The 17036-nt window shown below is 36.5% G+C and overlaps 3 protein-coding genes across 7 annotated transcripts; 2 read left to right on the forward strand and 1 right to left on the reverse strand.

Annotated features, from left to right (window-relative positions):
• The first annotated feature begins 1320 nt into the window (after positions 1–1320).
• On the forward strand, positions 1321–3041 carry cox17 (cytochrome c oxidase copper chaperone COX17). Of its 2 annotated transcripts, none has more exons than XM_089133293.1 (4): positions 1321–1622; positions 1807–1935; positions 2378–2492; positions 2861–3041. In XM_089133293.1, exons 2-3 carry the CDS (start codon positions 1817–1819, stop codon positions 2460–2462), a joined length of 204 nt encoding a protein of 67 aa, XP_088989419.1. In that variant the 5' UTR covers positions 1321–1622; positions 1807–1816; the 3' UTR covers positions 2463–2492; positions 2861–3041. The 2 variants fall into 2 exon arrangements, with proteins under 2 accessions (XP_088989419.1, XP_039511221.1); XM_039655287.2 differs by having other exon boundaries at positions 1349–1516.
• A 2167-nt stretch (positions 3042–5208) lies between these two features.
• Positions 5209–10497, forward strand: popdc2 (popeye domain cAMP effector 2). 3 transcript variants are annotated; one of them, XR_005620111.2, is made up of 4 exons: positions 5209–6429; positions 7967–8075; positions 8216–8772; positions 10246–10497. XR_005620111.2 is itself a non-coding variant. In XM_039655957.2 (4 exons), the coding sequence occupies exons 1-4, from the start codon at positions 5939–5941 to the stop codon at positions 10326–10328; spliced, it is 1098 nt and encodes a 365-aa protein (XP_039511891.1). In that variant the 5' UTR covers positions 5209–5938; the 3' UTR covers positions 10329–10497. The 3 variants fall into 3 exon arrangements, 2 of the variants coding, with proteins under 2 accessions (XP_039511891.1, XP_039511890.1); XM_039655957.2 differs by having other exon boundaries at positions 8216–8630; XM_039655956.2 differs by lacking the exon at positions 10246–10497 and having other exon boundaries at positions 8216–9985.
• A 150-nt stretch (positions 10498–10647) lies between these two features.
• Positions 10648–16993, reverse strand: pla1a (phospholipase A1 member A). 2 transcript variants are annotated; one of them, XM_039655954.2, is made up of 11 exons: positions 16353–16993; positions 15398–15617; positions 15127–15304; positions 14795–14903; positions 13746–13847; positions 13506–13598; positions 13215–13400; positions 12656–12745; positions 12001–12109; positions 11732–11887; positions 10648–11579 (listed from the first exon to the last, which is right to left on the reverse strand). In XM_039655954.2, the coding sequence occupies exons 1-11, from the start codon at positions 16417–16419 to the stop codon at positions 11498–11500; spliced, it is 1392 nt and encodes a 463-aa protein (XP_039511888.2). In that variant the 5' UTR covers positions 16420–16993; the 3' UTR covers positions 10648–11497. The 2 variants fall into 2 exon arrangements, with proteins under 2 accessions (XP_039511888.2, XP_039511889.2); XM_039655955.2 differs by having other exon boundaries at positions 11473–11579; positions 13215–13382.
• Between the last annotated feature and the right edge of the window lie 43 nt (positions 16994–17036).

Below are 17036 nucleotides of genomic sequence, written 5' to 3' on the forward strand. Positions count from 1 at the left end.
ATACTAAACACCCAGCAGAAATTCCTGAGGGAATCCATGCTGCGTTAGCGTTCTCTGTTGGCCTACAAATTCGTCATGAAAAGTTCTATTTCTGCTGCTCATATCATGCTGAACTTAGCAGAAAATGCAGAGAAAATGCAATACAGACATTTTATTTTGTGTTATAAACACAATATTTTGCTATATAAGCTGTTACAGTGCACATCTAAAAAGTACATCAGTCAGATTGACGCAAGTTGCAGACTTAGTGACGCATTCAAAACATCACTGCTTTGTAGTTCTGCTTCAGAATTAGGCAGAATTGGGTTCTGTAATCAAATCATGTATTTTTATTATCCTCATGTAAAATTCATTTTTAGACAATAACTCTGTCATCTAAAGCTCTCTCCAGATAAACATTTTTTTAAGGTGAAAATCAAAGGAAATAGCCTACTCAATTGAGTAAACCTGCTATCTGTATAGAGATGTATCTCTTTTACACTTTAGAAACAAACTCTATGTGCTCCTTTTGCATTTTATTTGTAGTTCTGCTCGTTTGCTGAATATGTAACCTAAAGTGTGAAACAGGTCTATAGTCAAATAACTTTTGAGCAGTTCTTGAAAACAGCACAGGCCAATATAGTGCTGTGCTAAATAAACATGAAGTTGAGAATAAATTTGCACTCGCACTTTCATAGCAGAATTACAAGCCTTGACACAGAGTTTGCCAGGTCTGTCACTCCTGAATTTTCCTGTCCTTATGTGTGAGCGCGCAGCTTCAGTTACCCTCATCTGCTAAATGCATTATGTTTCGTTTCAGTGTCAGGTACATTCATGCTACAGGTTTTATCTTTTGTTAAGCACATGGGTTGAGTGTTTTCTTGTATTTTTGCTTATTTTTGTATGTAAATAAAGCGCCTTATCCCTGCACCAAACCTGACAGAATTCCCAGGAAAAAAATTATCCCATCAATATCAGAAGTATATCAGAAGCTGTATCAGTATGAACAAAAATTGCATTGTAACTAAGTTGTAAAAATGTCAAGAAAAGTTTGCCTTCAAATATTGACTAAAGTTTGTTAAAGTATTTTTTATAATACCCATCTGACATAAATTATGAGATAATGTCATTACTAAACCATTAAATATTTTATTCATTTATATTACAAATTACAATACCAAAATCTTAGCAAATTATTAAATGATATTTTAAATGGCTTTTATTCTGCACAAGACCTTTATTTGGTTTGTCCGGCAATCGCCATGTTGTTATTCCCTATTTTTAAAACCGCGTTTCATTTTAGCTCTAGCCATTAAAATGTATAACATTAAATCATATTATCATATTTAGGTAATAAATGGCTATAGCTTAGTTGTTAAATTAGTTTTAATGTTTGTTTTAATGTAAGACCGTAACCCGGAAGCTATGGAAGACACTTCCGCGTTCTCGGGGTTATGCTGTTATTAATTTGACAGCAAAGAGGTTGTGTAAGAAAGGACGCACGTGAGCGAATCAGTCACTTCATCATATTCATTAAGTAAGTCAACGGTTTTCAGTTAAATGTTTTTATTTAATTTGATCTTACCTGACAGCACGTTTTGAATAACGTTACCTCCGATTAGCACAGCATCTTTGACAGCGAGGTAAAACAGCTGTAATGTTATTTCAACGAAACTAGTCGTTAAACAGCAGAGGACATGATGTAACTTGTAATATGGTGGCTAGTTTGGAGCCCGCTGCTGGTTGTTCACAAATCACGTAGTGTTGAAACTGGAGTTTAGAGCTGGACTAAATCAATGTGTCCCCTTGCTCTTTTGTTTTTATCAGACAAGTGGAAATGTCTGGCCTGTCAGCAGCTAGTGTGGAGGCTTCACCAGCAATAGAGGGCACAGAAGAGAAGAAACCTCTGAAACCATGCTGTGCGTGTCCTGAGACCAAGAAAGCACGAGATGCCTGGTGAGGAAACTTTTGTATATTTATTTCACGCTTTAAAGGGATATTACACAATACAAATGAAATGCCGTTGTTATAATTTTTCTCATGTTGTCCCAAACCTGCATGACTTTTTTGTGAAGCCCAAACTGGGAGAAATACGATTGTGCTGCTCAGTAAATAAATGCATTACAGAAAATATGTTTTCAAATATAGAAAAGGATGTAAATCACCATAAAAAGTATAGTCGATATTGCTTGTACACTACTTTTGAGGACTGATGAACTAGAACCTTGTATTGTGGCTGATGCAATTCTTAATTTCTCCTGCGTGAACATCAAACCGGTTTAGTGCGACATACATGAGGGTTGGTAAATGAAGGCCAAATGAATATTTTAAGTAAGCCAGTCCTGTGCATTTAAGCAAGATACTGTGCAGCTATGACATTTTATTGTCTTCACTGCAGCATAATTGAAAAGGGAGAAGAACACTGCACAGGTCTCATCGAAGCACACAAGGAGTGCATGAGGGCGCTTGGTTTTAAGATATAATACCACCATCATGTTCAAGTTGAGTGAATGGTAAGTTTATTTTCTAATGACAATAGCCAGTCTTACGAAGGAGTGATATTTCTTAAACAAATTTTTCCTCTGACTTTGAATATAGTGCAAAACTCATAATACTTTTTTTGTGATATATATATGGCTTTTTTTTTTTAATTCGACAGCCTGGTTTTCATGTCTTTGTTTGAGCCTCTTATATTCTGCTAAGCTTAACCTTTGATCTTCCATTAAAGGGAATAAATAATGACAGAATTTCCATTTAGTAAATATCCCTGAAATGTAAAAAAAAAAAACTTAATTTCTGTATTATGTTCTTGATGACAATTTTGTTTATTTGAAAATGAGTTCCAATACGTTTCCTAATTGTCTTTTCTTTCCCTTTGTAGTGTCAGCCTGAGTGAATTGGGACCTGGTGTGCTCATTTATTTATATTTTTACACTGGAGGGAAGATTATACGGGGTGAATTTGTTCCTCTGAGGGAAATGTTTTCTGTCTTTTCTTTCTCTTTCTTTCATATGTGCTTTACATAGGTTTATGGTCAATAAAGATCCTATGCAAAACGTTCAGCCATTCTCTTGTATCTTTCTTTGTCCTTTTATTTGTATGAAATATGCATACATTCTTATAATAGGGCATCCAATTTTTAAATTCAGATTCAGTCGAATTAATATGTGTCAGATGCCTGATTTTCTTATTTTACCATGTTAAATTATTGATGATGAAGTATTGTCTGTTGCTTGACACCATTCAGGCCAAGCAGTTTCACACAAACTCCGACTCGGTTGGCCTTTGAATTCCCTGTACCAGCGTTTGGCTGGTGACAGCTGCACTTAACTATGCACGCAGGCTTAAAATAGAGCTGCTGCTCCCAGCACACTCTAATCTGAGGTCTACTCGCAGAAGTGCTTTTATTCTGTGTGCACACCTGGTGTGAACCCAGCAAATGCAATTCATAATTTGCGTTTTCTCCAAAAGATTTCACAAAGTTCATGAGCATAGATAGTTACTGACAAAAACACAAGAACAGCTTGCTTCTTTCACTATTTGTCCTGCTTATAAATGTATAAATCACGGTCATTTTGATATTCAATTAATTAAATCGCAGCATAGGCACAGTATGTGCAAATGCATAATTGATATTTCTTTTATGTGAAATGTGTAAATTGGTTTATTTCAGTCATTCAAATATTTTTTAATGGTGCTTGACTACAATGAGAATGTATCTGCATGCTTCTCTTGCAGGACACATGTCAAATTGACAGCTCTGAATAGTAGCTTTAACACTCTCTTATCAACTCTATCAGCTAGTTAAGTTGCACAAGACAACCTATAAATATTTACTTTCATTGTGTATTTTAGTTATGTTTTAAAAATCTACCTTTTAGCAGGAAAAAAATGGAAGCTTGTTTTTGCCATGGAATAAAATAACACAATTGTGATTTTATATCTCACAATTTGGATGTTTATAACTCGCAATTCTGAATCTGACATTTATATCACAGTTCTTTACAATTTAATTTGTAATTCTGAGCTTATTTCTCACAATTCGGAGTTTCCGGCAATTCTGAATTTAGGTCTCTCAAATTTGACTTTTATGTTCATTCTTAAGTTTATATATTTTTTTCCAAAAGTTTAATACATTTTTTCCTGCAATTCCGAAGTGTCAGAAAAGTGAGAAAAGGTCGCAATTACTTTATTTTTCATTTAGATTTTATTTTATTTTTTGTGTGTGCTATAAACAGAGTAGATGTTTACTTTACATATAAATTATATCGCATGTCACGCTTAGCAATTTTAACAATATTGCACAGCTTCACGTATGTTATTATTTAAGTAATAATAATATAAAATAAATTAAAAATCCACTCACTCCTGCACCCCATTGCTAAGCAACAGAATAGTTTATTAAATTATCTACCAACAATCGCTGAGCCAAGTTATGTTAAACCAGCCTTTCTCAAACTTTTTTCAGTCAGGGCACCTTTCAAAAGTGCATAAAATCTCAAGGCACCCCAGTGTAAAATATAATTTAAAAACACTGCATAACCCAAATTTAAATGCAAATGTCTTGTTTAGTTAGACAGAACAGTAATGAACAGAGCATAATATGAACTGTAAATAACAATAATAATAAAAACTTTATAGCACCTTTAAAAACACAGGTTTGCAAATTAATTCACAAAATAATTAATCAGAGACACAAATGCCATAAAACCGTAAGAGGTGGACCGCCCAATACAAGAACCCAATAACAAATCCAGACCAGGAGAACTCAAATGAAGTGCAGGATGCAGATAAAATAAAATAAAAATCCCCGGCTCTTGTGGGGATTTTCTTTTCAAAAAACGATCCATAATGCTGTAACTAAAGTGGCCTAAATTCACGTTTATTTTTACGTTTCTGTCAGTCTGAGGTGTTGCTATAACGCGTTGCTATGGATTGCGTCACTTGCGTCAAGTTGTGTGAGTCTTGCTTCGGTCTTGTGAGACGGATTTTTTCTATGATTAATTTTATATATTTATCTAAAATGAATTTAAAATTTTATTAATATGTTCATATGTTTAAAAAAAAGAATGTAAATATGTAAATTCAAATATATTTATATATGAAATGTCAGCTGTTTTTTTCTGTTTTTTTTTTTTGTAAATTTTTTTTTAGCCTACGTAATTTTTTGGCGGCACCCCTGACACAGCTAGGGGGCACCCCAGTGTGCCGCGGCACCCACTTTGAGAAAGGCTGTGTTAAACTACACACAGGAATGGCCAGGGAGGGGGAGGTAAACAGTGTTACATGATCTCCTGTTATTTGATCGGTCTCAGATTCTTTAAATGTTCTGCCCCCCATATCCTAGGACCCTCCCTCCCTCAAACACTAGTAGAGATGGAATACAAGTTTATTGTTTGATTTTGAGAAAATGAGTGTTGGTGACATCTGGCAGAGCTTTCAAAGATCTTCCCAAATGCCAGTGAAAGCTTCTCTCCATGTCACTTGTTATCGTAACCACTCTGCCTGGCCATCATTGTGTTATGTTAAGTAGCGAGTCTGCTTTCTGTCTGTGGCTCTTTCCCCCTTGGGTTTCAATTCCAAACATGGTTATCCTTCTCATGGTCTCTACCCCCGCCTCTCCTGCTCCATGTTTCCAACAGTCTTCAGTCCAGTGTGGTCAGGGATCAGAAGCAGATACATTATAGGGCTGAATTTTTAAAGGAAAAGTGAGTGTCAGTGGAACTGAATGGAACGGAATAATGAAGCTTCCTTCATTCCAGCTGTTTCTGGCAGTAAGTGGTGCATTGACTGTTAGAGGCTGCAGGGAACACTCTTTTTGAATCTAATATCTAGCCTTTTTAACAACCTTTTTACTACATTGGGCTTATAAACCACTACTTTTTCCATCAAGGTATTTGATGAAACCTTTTTTATATATTAAGTATTCTGTTGAATTGGAGACAGCAGAGGCACAAACATGAATAGTGGAAACTTTATTGACACCATAATTTACAATCACACAATCTGCAATGGATGGACCAACAGCACTGAAGGTGCCATCTACCATCTGGGTAACACCATTCTTTTTTTGGGCTATATGGGTGGTAGTACAGCATATGGGGCTCTGTACATCTTCAGTTTTTTGGCTCCCGCTTTCCTCTGTTTGGCTATGTGGGGCTGGCTGACGGTGTGTGGCCTTGATGTCTTCATCTGGAACCTGCTGCTGATGCTGCAGTGTTTGGCCCAGGTGTGTCATCTGATTTTTCGGCTGATGCAGGAAGGTTTAGCCAACGAGGAGCTTTCTGCGCTTTACACAGCGGTCTATCTGCCACTGGATGTACCTGTGCAGGTGTTCAAGGAGATCACGGCTGCCAGCGAGAACAAAGTTCTTTCTTTAGCGACCGAGGAGACGTATGCTGTGGAGGGGAAGACGCCCATTGATCAGCTGTCTTTTCTCATTTCTGGCAGGTGAGAAACAGAATATATCAAAGAGTTGTAGACATATGGTTCTCTCTCTATTAGTGGTTGATCTTGAACTGGTCTAAACACTGTAAATATCTGCTTTTGTACCTAAAAGTGTACCAACGTCAATGTTTGTTTAAGCTCGCAATACAAGCTGTGCATTCTGAGTCGTCCATTTTGTAAAAAATAGCACAACATTTTTTGGGGTCAATGTTGGATGTTTTTTGTCCTTCCTAATAAATAATGAAGAAAAAGCGTCAGTAGTAGTATTTCAGCATAAACTTTTATAATATTAAATATTTTGATAAAACTACTTCACTGCTTATGAAACACTTTTTTTCTGCCAAATCATGTGGTGAATAAAAAACAAACAGGCAATTATATCAGAGAGGACCCCTGCAGACCCTCATGACTGTTAAGGTCAATAAAGGCCCGTTCACTCCAAGAACAATAACTATAAAGATAACTATAACCAACAATATTGGCACTCTTTTTTTTATAAGTGAATGCTGCAGTTGTCGTCTGCATAAATTCTACAGTTCTGTAAAGCAGGGTGGATTCTAGGCTGCCAAATGTTTTTTTTATCATTCATCAGCTGCCGAAAAAAAAAAAACGTCTTGAAAGTGACTCACCAGTTACTTTCCTTTGTGCCATTCTCATTATAGTTGAGGTTTGGACGCTGCTTTTTCTTTTATGTAGAATGATTTGTATAACCATATATTTATGGTTTTAGTTATAGTTATTGGAGTGAACAGGCCTTTAGTCTATTAAAATCTCAGATAATTTGACATTTAATAACAAAGAAAGATTAGTTCAGGTTGTTAAATGTCATGGTGAAACCATGAATTATTAATTAAGATGTGTGATATTTATCTTGAAATTAAAAGCTTTGTCAAAAATAATGATTTGTACTCTTACATGTAAGGTTAAAATAAGGGAGAGAGAGAGAGAGAGAGAGAGAGAGAGAGAGAGAGAGACAGACAGACACAGACAGACTTGGCTCTATCCATCAGTTGTTGATTGGATTTTGAGATATGGGAATTCCTCTCAAAAATAAATGTGAGCTTGCAGTTAGTTGTGGAGGGGTGCAGGGGTGGCGTATTTTTGTAGGACAACCCGGACTTTAGCATCACACTGGTTCCCTCAACAAAAACCCAATAGTATTTTTTCATTGACTTTTGGATTATTGCAGAAAATAAGGTGTGTGGAGACTATGGAATGGGAAGTGGTAAAATGTGAACTTGTTTCTGGGTTTTAGCCTACAAAACGTACGTCATCCCTGCATCACTCTATGATTGGAGAAAATCTGGCACACGTCACCAAGTCCGTCGTTTCAACTGAAGATTCAGTTATGCCATTTTGATTAAACGTTGAAGGGTAAAAACATTTTTAAAAATCCTTGGATCAAGATCAATAACATGCATTTATAAAATAGGCAAATTTTAATTTCATGCTGACTTTAAGCTTATTCAAAAACATTATGAAACCAACATCAATATAAAAAGGGCACTTCTACATGACACATGTGTTTCTGCTATTACAGGATTAGAGTTTCCTTAGAAGGTCAGTTTCTCCATTACATCTTTCCTCACCAATTTCTTGACTCTCCTGAATGGGAGTCTCTAAGACCAACAGAGGAGGGCAACTTCCAGGTATGAAAACATACTGGTTGCTTGGGTACATCATGGACCATGCAACATCTTGTATCAGTGTCATTTTGCTAAATTATTCAGTTCATGGAACCATGAAACATTGCTTGCCCTTAAACGTCCCATGACCCTTTTTACCTCAGGTGACACTAACCGCAGAGACTGACTGCCGTTACATCTCTTGGCGCCGGCGTCGGCTTTACCTTCTGCTGTCTAAGGATCGTTACATTGCTCGACTTTTCTCTGTCATGCTCGGAAGTGATATTGCTGACAAACTGTATTCTCTCAATGATAAGCTGTTTGCCAAGAGCGGTGTGCGCCTTGATATTCGTCTGCCCAGTCTCTACCACGTCCTTGCCCCCTCGTCACAGGGCAGTGAGGGTGGCAGCACTAGCTCACCGCCCAGGACAAGCCAAGGAGATCCTACAGTTGTGAAGGTTGATCCAGCACCATCTAATCAGCGCTCAGATGGAAGAAACTTCCATCCGGACCAAGGAAAGACCCCTGTACCCAAACCTCCACACCAGCTCTGGCCCTCAGACACAGAGATGCCCTCTGGTGAGGACTCAACCAGCTTGGTTCTGGACGACTTTGCTGATATGACAGGCTCTCTTATGGATTACGGGAGTGAAAGGGAATATTTGAAGTAAACATTGTGGGTTTGAAGCATAACACACTGGAACACTTCTTAAATCACAATGTAAGTACACAAGTAAGGATTGATGGGTGGGTCTGTATATGGATGGGGCTGGTTTGCATGAAGAGGCACAACTGCACTTACTGGACATTTGAGCTGCACAACCACTGACTGATTAAGAGAATGCAGAGTGATGAATGTGCATGATGAATTGTTATATTTGGTTCTCTTTTTAGACCTGGATTGTATTTATGTCTTAAGTGTCATCTGCTGAATTCAAATGCAACATTCATTCATACATAGGCCTATAGTGATTATTATATTACATTGAAAATTGAAAGATGTCTTCAAAGGTTAAAAAGGTTTTTTTTTTCCTTTAAAATGAATTTCCCTTATTATTATATTGATAAACTTTAAATTTAAAATTGAATTATAATTAAAAAAAACTTTAAAAGATGAAATCTAGTCAAGAAGACTAATAATATTCATGTTAGTCAGATATTGGTTGTGTCCAAAATGCCCCTATACCCTCATATCAATATCAAATTTATTTCTAAAAAACACAGTTCCAGTTGTAGGATTGAATGTGAGATTGAATAAGTGCACTCAATAACGTCCACAATGGATTCAGACACCCAAATATCTGTTCCCTCAAATAGTCCCCTATTTAAAGTTTTTTGGCTTTTAGCATGAATATGTTAGCATTACTGTTATCTGTAAACTAGTGTGCTTCAAAACAATTAAAAAATTCACAGACCAAACCAAACATTTAAAATGAAAATTTGGGTTGATGTCAGAATCCAACGCCAGATTGACGTCAATCTCCAATGTATTGTGTATTTCATTTGAAAATGAAAATCGTGCTTATGTCAGAAATCAATATCATTCGGGTTCTGACATCAACCCGACTTACATTTCCAACCAAAATCAAATGTCTGTACGACGTTGGATGTTGACGTCAATCTAACGTTGGGTTCTGACGTCAACCAGACTTTCATTTCCAACTAAAATGCAAACCCTGCAACCAAACTGACTTTACTACTTTCTACTCAACGACTTTGACAGAAATGCAGCGGAGTAAAAAATTACAATATTTGCTACACTTGTGTAGCTTGTGTATTGGCTACACTTGTGCCGGAGGCTGGATGAAAGACTGGAAGGGGTTTGGGATATCCAGGGATCCAAACATGCCAAGTCTGTTCATCCAGCAATCCAGCACTCCTCCCTCTTCAAATTCTTGGCTTTGCCTGCAAGGGGCAGATTGCATTTTGTAGTGTACTGGATAGTGGGACGGGTGTAGGAGGAGGAGAGCTCCGCTGTCATTTGAGACATGACCTTCACATGCTAGTTTCCAAAGGAATGAGGTATATGGATCATGTCCAGAAATACAGCCTGCCCTACCGAAACCAATGTGAGAACTACACCAGTGGATAAAAACATGTCTTTATATGTGATTATGTTGTGCTGAATTGTGGAATTTATTTCAGTGTTCTCTATGACATTTTGATATGCAATCTTTTTCCAAAAATCTAACAGACGATGATACTCAAGGAAGTCTTCCACTTCGTTTCCAAAGAGGACGTGCGCCACTGGCCCCTACTGACACCCCAAAGCTATAGGAATGGTTTCAGCAGCATAAAGGCTATAACATTTGAGCGAATTCTTCATTAAATCACCATCATAGCGGTTTACTTTTATATGATTGAAGACAACTGTAGCACAGGACCATAAAAGAACCATCAAATGTACTTTTGTTTAGGACAAAACAGAATCACAAACCTTTTTTTTTCAGACAGATACTGTGTTTTATATGATTCCAACGCATTCTCATCCTTTAGCAACATGGCTGTCATAATTATTCGAAATGGCATGTGCTTGTTGGTTAAATCTGTTTTGAATACTGTGCCGGATTTGTAAGTTAAAAGCAATAAATTAGACTTTTCAACACAAACAAATCAATTTTTATTTAAAATTGAACACCTCAGAGTTGATTGATAATAGGTAGCCTATATATATTAAATGAGATTTATTACAAAAGTGTGTGCTTTATCATAATAGGAATTTAGTAAACGCTTCATCATCATGTATTGAGACTGTATACTGACCATGTTATGAAAATGTATTTTCATGGGGCCAACTGTTAATTGCTGGGTTAAAATGTGACTTGATATTCCTCTTAAGATGCCATTTCAAAGCAGAGATTAGCCTTATTACTAATTGTGAATGGACAGATACTAATTTGCAATATCAAGTATGCAGTGTGCAGTTATAAAAACTAATGTGCCAAAACATCCACAGTGCCAAAATATAGAATTTTTGTACCTTGAATATATATTTTTAATAATTGAAAATGAACTAGTACGTTCAGCACATATATTAACACACAAAATAACTGATGTATGTTGAATGACCGACTTCCATAATTCACAATGTTTTTGTTGTTGATTGTTGTCTAACAAAACTAAACAGAAATTCAGGTATGTTAAATTCCTCTCGATTGAAATTTCATTATAACACTCTCTGGAACAGTGAACATAAAAACAAAAGAATCTGTTAAAAATATATATTTGTGTGTGTGTGTGTGTGTGAAAAAAAATATTTTGTGAAAACACAATAAATATATCTAATGAAGCATTTCGGTCCCCTTGTATCCTATTTATGTCTTATTTGCCAAGCTTTAATGTCTCCTAACCTAAACCTGCTAAAAAAGTTTTAGTGTGTGACCTTCGCTTGAAAGTTGGTTAATATATAAGCTCTCTTAAGTAGATTTTTGTGTTGTTTTATTAATTTAGCACACTTGTACAAAGTCGTGTGACCATGGTACTCCCCGTCCAATATGAATGTTCTTCACACATAATGGATCCAACCCTCTGCACACAGAGCAGAAATACAATGTTATTAAAAACAGTATTACATTGGATGTGCACATGTGACGTCTAAATCTAAATAGTGTGTAATTCCTGAAATGAGTGTGCAGAAAGAGTAAAGCAAGTTTAAAGGCAAATTTTAAAGCTGCATTTACCTGGTGTGAGGGACTTCAGAGATGCATATATACTCAAAATGAACGTCCCCTTGTCTGGTGAATCGTGCTCCTATGTTTTTCAGCTGCACTGAGTCAATTTTACACAGTCCCTCCGGGTGTGCAGCCACCGCTTTAAAAGCAGTTTCAGCTGCATTTCTGAAAAATAGTGTACAAACCAATTCACACACGTTTTAAACAGTTAAAGGACTGAACCTGTAATAAATCAACACAGGCTAGCTCTGGTAAAATTCGAAATGGAGTTCACACACAGTTTGAGCTTTATCTCTGTCTCAGGGTGTCCTGTAGAGATCAGGGTGAGCTGAACCTCAGCAGTCTTGTCTAATGGGGAAACCTTCAAATCCACAAGGATGTGATGCGCTGAAAAAGATTATGGGCATTTATACTGTAACATGTCATTGACATAACACATCATTTATTTACTGTTATATGGCAGTATAGTTTCTATTGATTTCACTAAGCCTGTAGAGACTTTTACTTTTTATTTTTTGGTGACTCTATTCTACCATTCAAAAGTTTGGGTTCAGTAATAATGTGTAATAATGTAGCTATTTTATTCCTGTGATGGCAAAGCTGAAATTTCAGCCTCATTACTTCAGTCTTCAGTGTCACATGATCCTTCAGAAATCATTCTGAATCATTCTGGCTGATTTGCTGCTCACAAAATCTTCTTATTATCAATGTTGAAAATAGGTGTGCTGCTTTATATTTTTGTGGAAACCATGATCTATTTATTTCAGGATTATTTGTAGAATAGAAAGTTCAAAATAACAGCTTTTATTTGAAGTTGTTGATAGTGTAGGTGTTTAAAAAGTAGACAACAGGATGTGTTAATATGAAAGACTGTTCAAGTATAATTAAAACATAAATCAAGGTGTTAATAAATGCAGTATCTGAGTGACATACCACAATACGGCGGCGTAGCAGTGGTCAGGAGATAGACCCTCTTTTGATCTGGCAGTGGAGTAGCTGTTATTCCACTGTTCTTTAACAAACCTAAAATACACACACATATAGAAACAGTCACATTTGTTTCTTGAGAGCAATAGTGAAATCCTTTTGTTGCATAGCTAATTAGCCTCAAATGAAACATTTTCAGCAGTTGGAGTCACTCATGCACACAAAGAAAAAGTCAAGCCTGATTAAACACCTAAATGAACTAGAACATCAAGGTCATTACCATCCAAAATTAGATTAGCATGCAACCCCCCTCAGAATTATTTTTCACATTTTCACTAATTGAGGACATGCGTGTGAACCACCATGGCCATCCTCCTTATGAAGACTCATCTCATCATTCAGCAGAGTCTTTGAACTACAAAAATGTTTGCGCATCAGGGTTATTTTAGTAGCTAATGTTGATTTAATCAAATTCAAAGGCTACAGGTTTTATTCACTTTTAAGAAACAACTTTTTTAAACATATTTTTGTGTTCACAAACAGACTTAAATATTTAAAATATTACCTATTTGTGGGCATGTGCCATTGAAGGGTCCCTCACAGGTGATGCATTTTCCTGCCAGGAATTCCTCATAACTGGAGCAGGGGAAACCAACAAGCAGACAGGAGCCGTTCAGGGCGCTCATGTAGACATGCAGTGCCCTCATGTGGTCACAAATGACATAGCCATACACTGGAAAGTAGATAAAAACTGACAACATAGACGGATTCTCAGGTAGCATGTAGCTACGGTACATTTTATAAGCTTAATAAGCTTAATTCCTCTGTTAGTGTTTGGTCAGCTTTTGCTACTTACTTGAAGCAAACTTTGAGCGTGCACAACCGGCTTGGTCCATTCCACCATTTAAGAAGAAATCCACATGTCCGACAGGAATGGATATTCCAAAGTCTAGCAAATGTACAATTTTTCAGTTCATTTGTATTATAGGCTACTTCTGTATTAAAAAATATTAACCCTTGTAGTTTAATTATAAATCAAGAAAATGTCATGTTTAATATTAGACAGTGTTCTAAAATAAATGAAAAAAAGATTTACAGTCTGAGTCAGTGTGGATGGCCTCAACAAACAAGGCATCGGATGAATCCAGACGGTCATATGGATCAGCACCCTTAAACATGGGTCCTGCTGGGTCCAGACCTGTGCACACAAAACTCATGTACAGTATGTTCTGTATGAAACAAATTATTCATAGGCACTTTTAGGATTCTGCATAAACACATTACAAACTTTAGTTAAAACTTTCAAACAATATCTTGTTTTCTCACCAAGGTTGTGTGGTGTAACAAAATGTCATTGTTTATTTGGAGTGCACTCATGGCTTCTGCTTTTGTCTGAAAGACTCTTTCAGTGTGGTGCAGAGTTGGTCTTTGTTCCACTCATAAAGTCTAGCTAGCATCTTCATATCAGGAAAAAATTAACAGCCTATACAGTCCTAAACGTCCTATGGCAGGTTACATAATTGCGTTACACAAATCTGAAGCGATTATGTAGATTAAGTTCTGTAGACAAATGAAAACCTGTTTTTTATAGTTTAATAATTAAATATATTTTTAAATATATAAAAATTTATATTTTATACAATAATATATATAAGCCTGTAAGTTGTAACATATAGAATTTGTAAATAGTGTAATTGAGCACAATTATGATAAATTGTAATAATCATGTCAATCATTACGGCCAAAAACACAAATACAATTATACAGTACACAATAGGCTATTTACTTGTGATTTAGCAGAAATCATGCAAAAACGTTATAAGCCAGCAAACGCGATAGGCAACTTTGTTATTATAAAGTAGTTTAACACTTGACATGTAGTTATTATTATTAACCAATTACCATCATCAGTAGTTCAGTAGACTGTGTAGTAACAGGGGAGTTGCGATTATTTACGACAGTGCAAGTACACCACAATGGCTCTAGGGGTCGCTGTTTCACAAAAACATCAGAGCTGCATAGTGTGCCTTTAATAACATTTGCTTTAATGACATTTTGAAGATTCTGATATATTCAATATGGTCTCTAATTTGATCAACTTATATTTCAATTTACTTTTATTTAGGAATTGCATTAAAATATTACCTGTGATGCGACCCAGCTTGCCTTCAAATAGGGTCCCCACAAATCCACACACATGTGCTCCAAGACTCACGCCGATGAAATGGAAAGATTCCAGTGTGCTTCCATACTTCTACAAAAGAACATCAGTGTACTTTAAATGTCATACTACTCTTTGCAATGTACCTTCTGTGTGTTGACTGTTACTATTGATCATTGTGAACAAGTTTATTATATTATTCCTTCTGCCAGATGAACACAGAGGACTCTACAGCTGTGCAGCCATTTGTAGTGGTCAAGTGTTTTATAATGACTAATATGGATTCTATAATACTTTCATAATGAAAAAAAATTACCGTCAGCTGATTGATAAGCACTGATAGCTGCACTGCCACCTCCTTGTAGTTCTCTACTACCAGGTTATAAGCAAAGGAGGCTCCATAGACCCAGTCCACCACCAGAACGTTCACGTCCTCTTCCTGCAGTAGAGCCTGAGCTAAGCCACTCACCCAGGAAGGTTTACTGCCCATGGCTCTGAAACGCAGTACATTAAGGAATCATCTCTGTAAGAGATCATTCACATGGACTTCTTTCCAGTTACAACATGCTGCTGATTAAATGCTTCACCTATATCCATGAACAATGACTTTAGTGGGGAGTGATGAGTTGAAGTAAGCCGTGTGTTTCTGGGTATGGTTGAGGCAATCCTGCGTGAATAGGCTGGCACAGTCTGCATTCTTTCGTGTAAGGAGAAGGTACTGAACCTGGAGCTTGGTGGCTTGTCTGTATTCCAGCCAGGTGGTGTTGTTGAAGTCAGCACACGTGGGTCGGGATGGTTCTTCATCACCTGTTTAGTTGTATGCACGTGAGAGCTCATGAATATCCCAAAAGGTAAAACACAGTTTTGAGATTTTAATAACCTATAATAGGTAGTTTTACCGGATTCCCCTGACACTGATTTCCCTGCAATGCCCAGATGTGCAAGTTTGACATATAGTTTGACATAATATTATAAGTGAAATATTATATATTGTGTATAGAAAAATGAGGAAGAACATCAAAAGATATTTTGGAAATTCACTTTGAAAGTTGAAAATGTTTTATTGAATTTAAATAAAAATATATTAAATTGCAGCCTCCAAAAGTGCAAGCTTCAATTTAAATTTTTTTTGTATAGCGCTTTTCACAATGCACATTGTTTCAAAGCAGCTTTACAGAAAGTGCATTTCAGAAATGTAAATAGAACATTTCTGTATTGCACTTTTCAATTCAACATTTATTTTTTTCATACCAATAATTTTGAACCACTGTAATTCTCAGTCTGCACCTTCAGATATTTTATAGAGGTCAAATTGTCTTTTTCAATAAAACAATAGATTAGTAAACATTTAAAAATCACTTATCAAATTCTGTATGCATTTACATTCACAATTGTTGATTTGTGAACCACTCACTGAAAAGCTTGAAACAACTTCAAGCAACTCCAAATAGAAGCGCTGTAGGCTACTCTATTAAATACATTTGGGTGTGGTGCGTTCACATAACTGGCATGATAAAAAAATGTATAGAAAAATGATCTTACCCACAGCAGAGGTGACACACACTAACAAATAAACAAAAGTTTTGCAAGCCATCCATTTCCAAGCCATGGCTTTATTGAGCAACCGTGCTAAATCAGCTGAGTGAGAAGTTTCTGCTGGTTAGATTCCTGTTCAAGTGCAAAATCGTTCTTTGACGTCAACTAGTTGCCTTAAGAAGCCTGGAATCCACCTAATAGCCAGCCTCAATCTGTTAATGACTGTTTCTGAGAAAAATGCAAGAATATCCGATTAAATGAGATGAAAGGCTTTTCCTTCCGTTCCCGGTGTGCTGTGAACCATGTCAGCATGTAAACCTGAGAGAAATTAACTCCATGCATCCATTCTGTGATAGCTTAGCTGGTGGTGACTTTGTATTGGACTACAACAATGAAAACAAATGATCAGTCCACTGGTATGCAGCTGTTTGAGAACCCATGACCTCACAGTCACAGATGAAATGTTTGATTGTTTATCCAGTGGCTGGACTCTGGCCTCTTTAGCACAATGTAGAGGGCAAAACTCTCAGAAGGGTTTTAGATGAATTCAAGTGAAATTAACACAATCAGATGGCATCACTTGTTCAGACTCCCTCAAAAAGCTGTCTTCTGCAAAAGCGTAGTTTCTTAGAATATTACAGTTGCGATTGCTTTATGTCATGATGTGGTTTTGTGTGTTTTCGTTATTAG

Source organism: Pimephales promelas, chromosome 7 (genome assembly GCF_988280905.1).
Source record: "Pimephales promelas chromosome 7, fPimPro1.hap1.1, whole genome shotgun sequence".
Classification (NCBI taxonomy): domain Eukaryota; kingdom Metazoa; phylum Chordata; class Actinopteri; order Cypriniformes; family Leuciscidae; genus Pimephales; species Pimephales promelas.

Excerpts from the sequence above, each read along its gene's own strand:
- cox17 (XM_089133293.1), top strand. The coding sequence starts at position 1,817 with ATGTCTGGCCTGTCAGCAGCTAGTGTGGAGGCTTCACCAGCAATAGAG. Across the intron at positions 1,936-2,377 it reads AAGAAAGCACGAGATGCCTG|CATAATTGAAAAGGGAGAAG; the intron begins GTGAGGAAACTT and ends TCTTCACTGCAG.
- popdc2 (XM_039655956.2), top strand. The coding sequence starts at position 5,939 with ATGAATAGTGGAAACTTTATTGACACCATAATTTACAATCACACAATC. Across the intron at positions 6,430-7,966 it reads TCTTTTCTCATTTCTGGCAG|GATTAGAGTTTCCTTAGAAG; the intron begins GTGAGAAACAGA and ends CTGCTATTACAG. Across the intron at positions 8,076-8,215 it reads CAGAGGAGGGCAACTTCCAG|GTGACACTAACCGCAGAGAC; the intron begins GTATGAAAACAT and ends TTTTTACCTCAG.
- pla1a (XM_039655954.2), bottom strand. The coding sequence starts at position 16,419 with ATGGCTTGGAAATGGATGGCTTGCAAAACTTTTGTTTATTTGTTAGTG. Across the intron at positions 15,305-15,397 it reads GTCATTGTTCATGGATATAG|AGCCATGGGCAGTAAACCTT; the intron begins GTGAAGCATTTA and ends ACTGCGTTTCAG. Across the intron at positions 13,401-13,505 it reads ACGCTCAAAGTTTGCTTCAA|TTTTTATCTACTTTCCAGTG; the intron begins GTAAGTAGCAAA and ends CTATGTTGTCAG.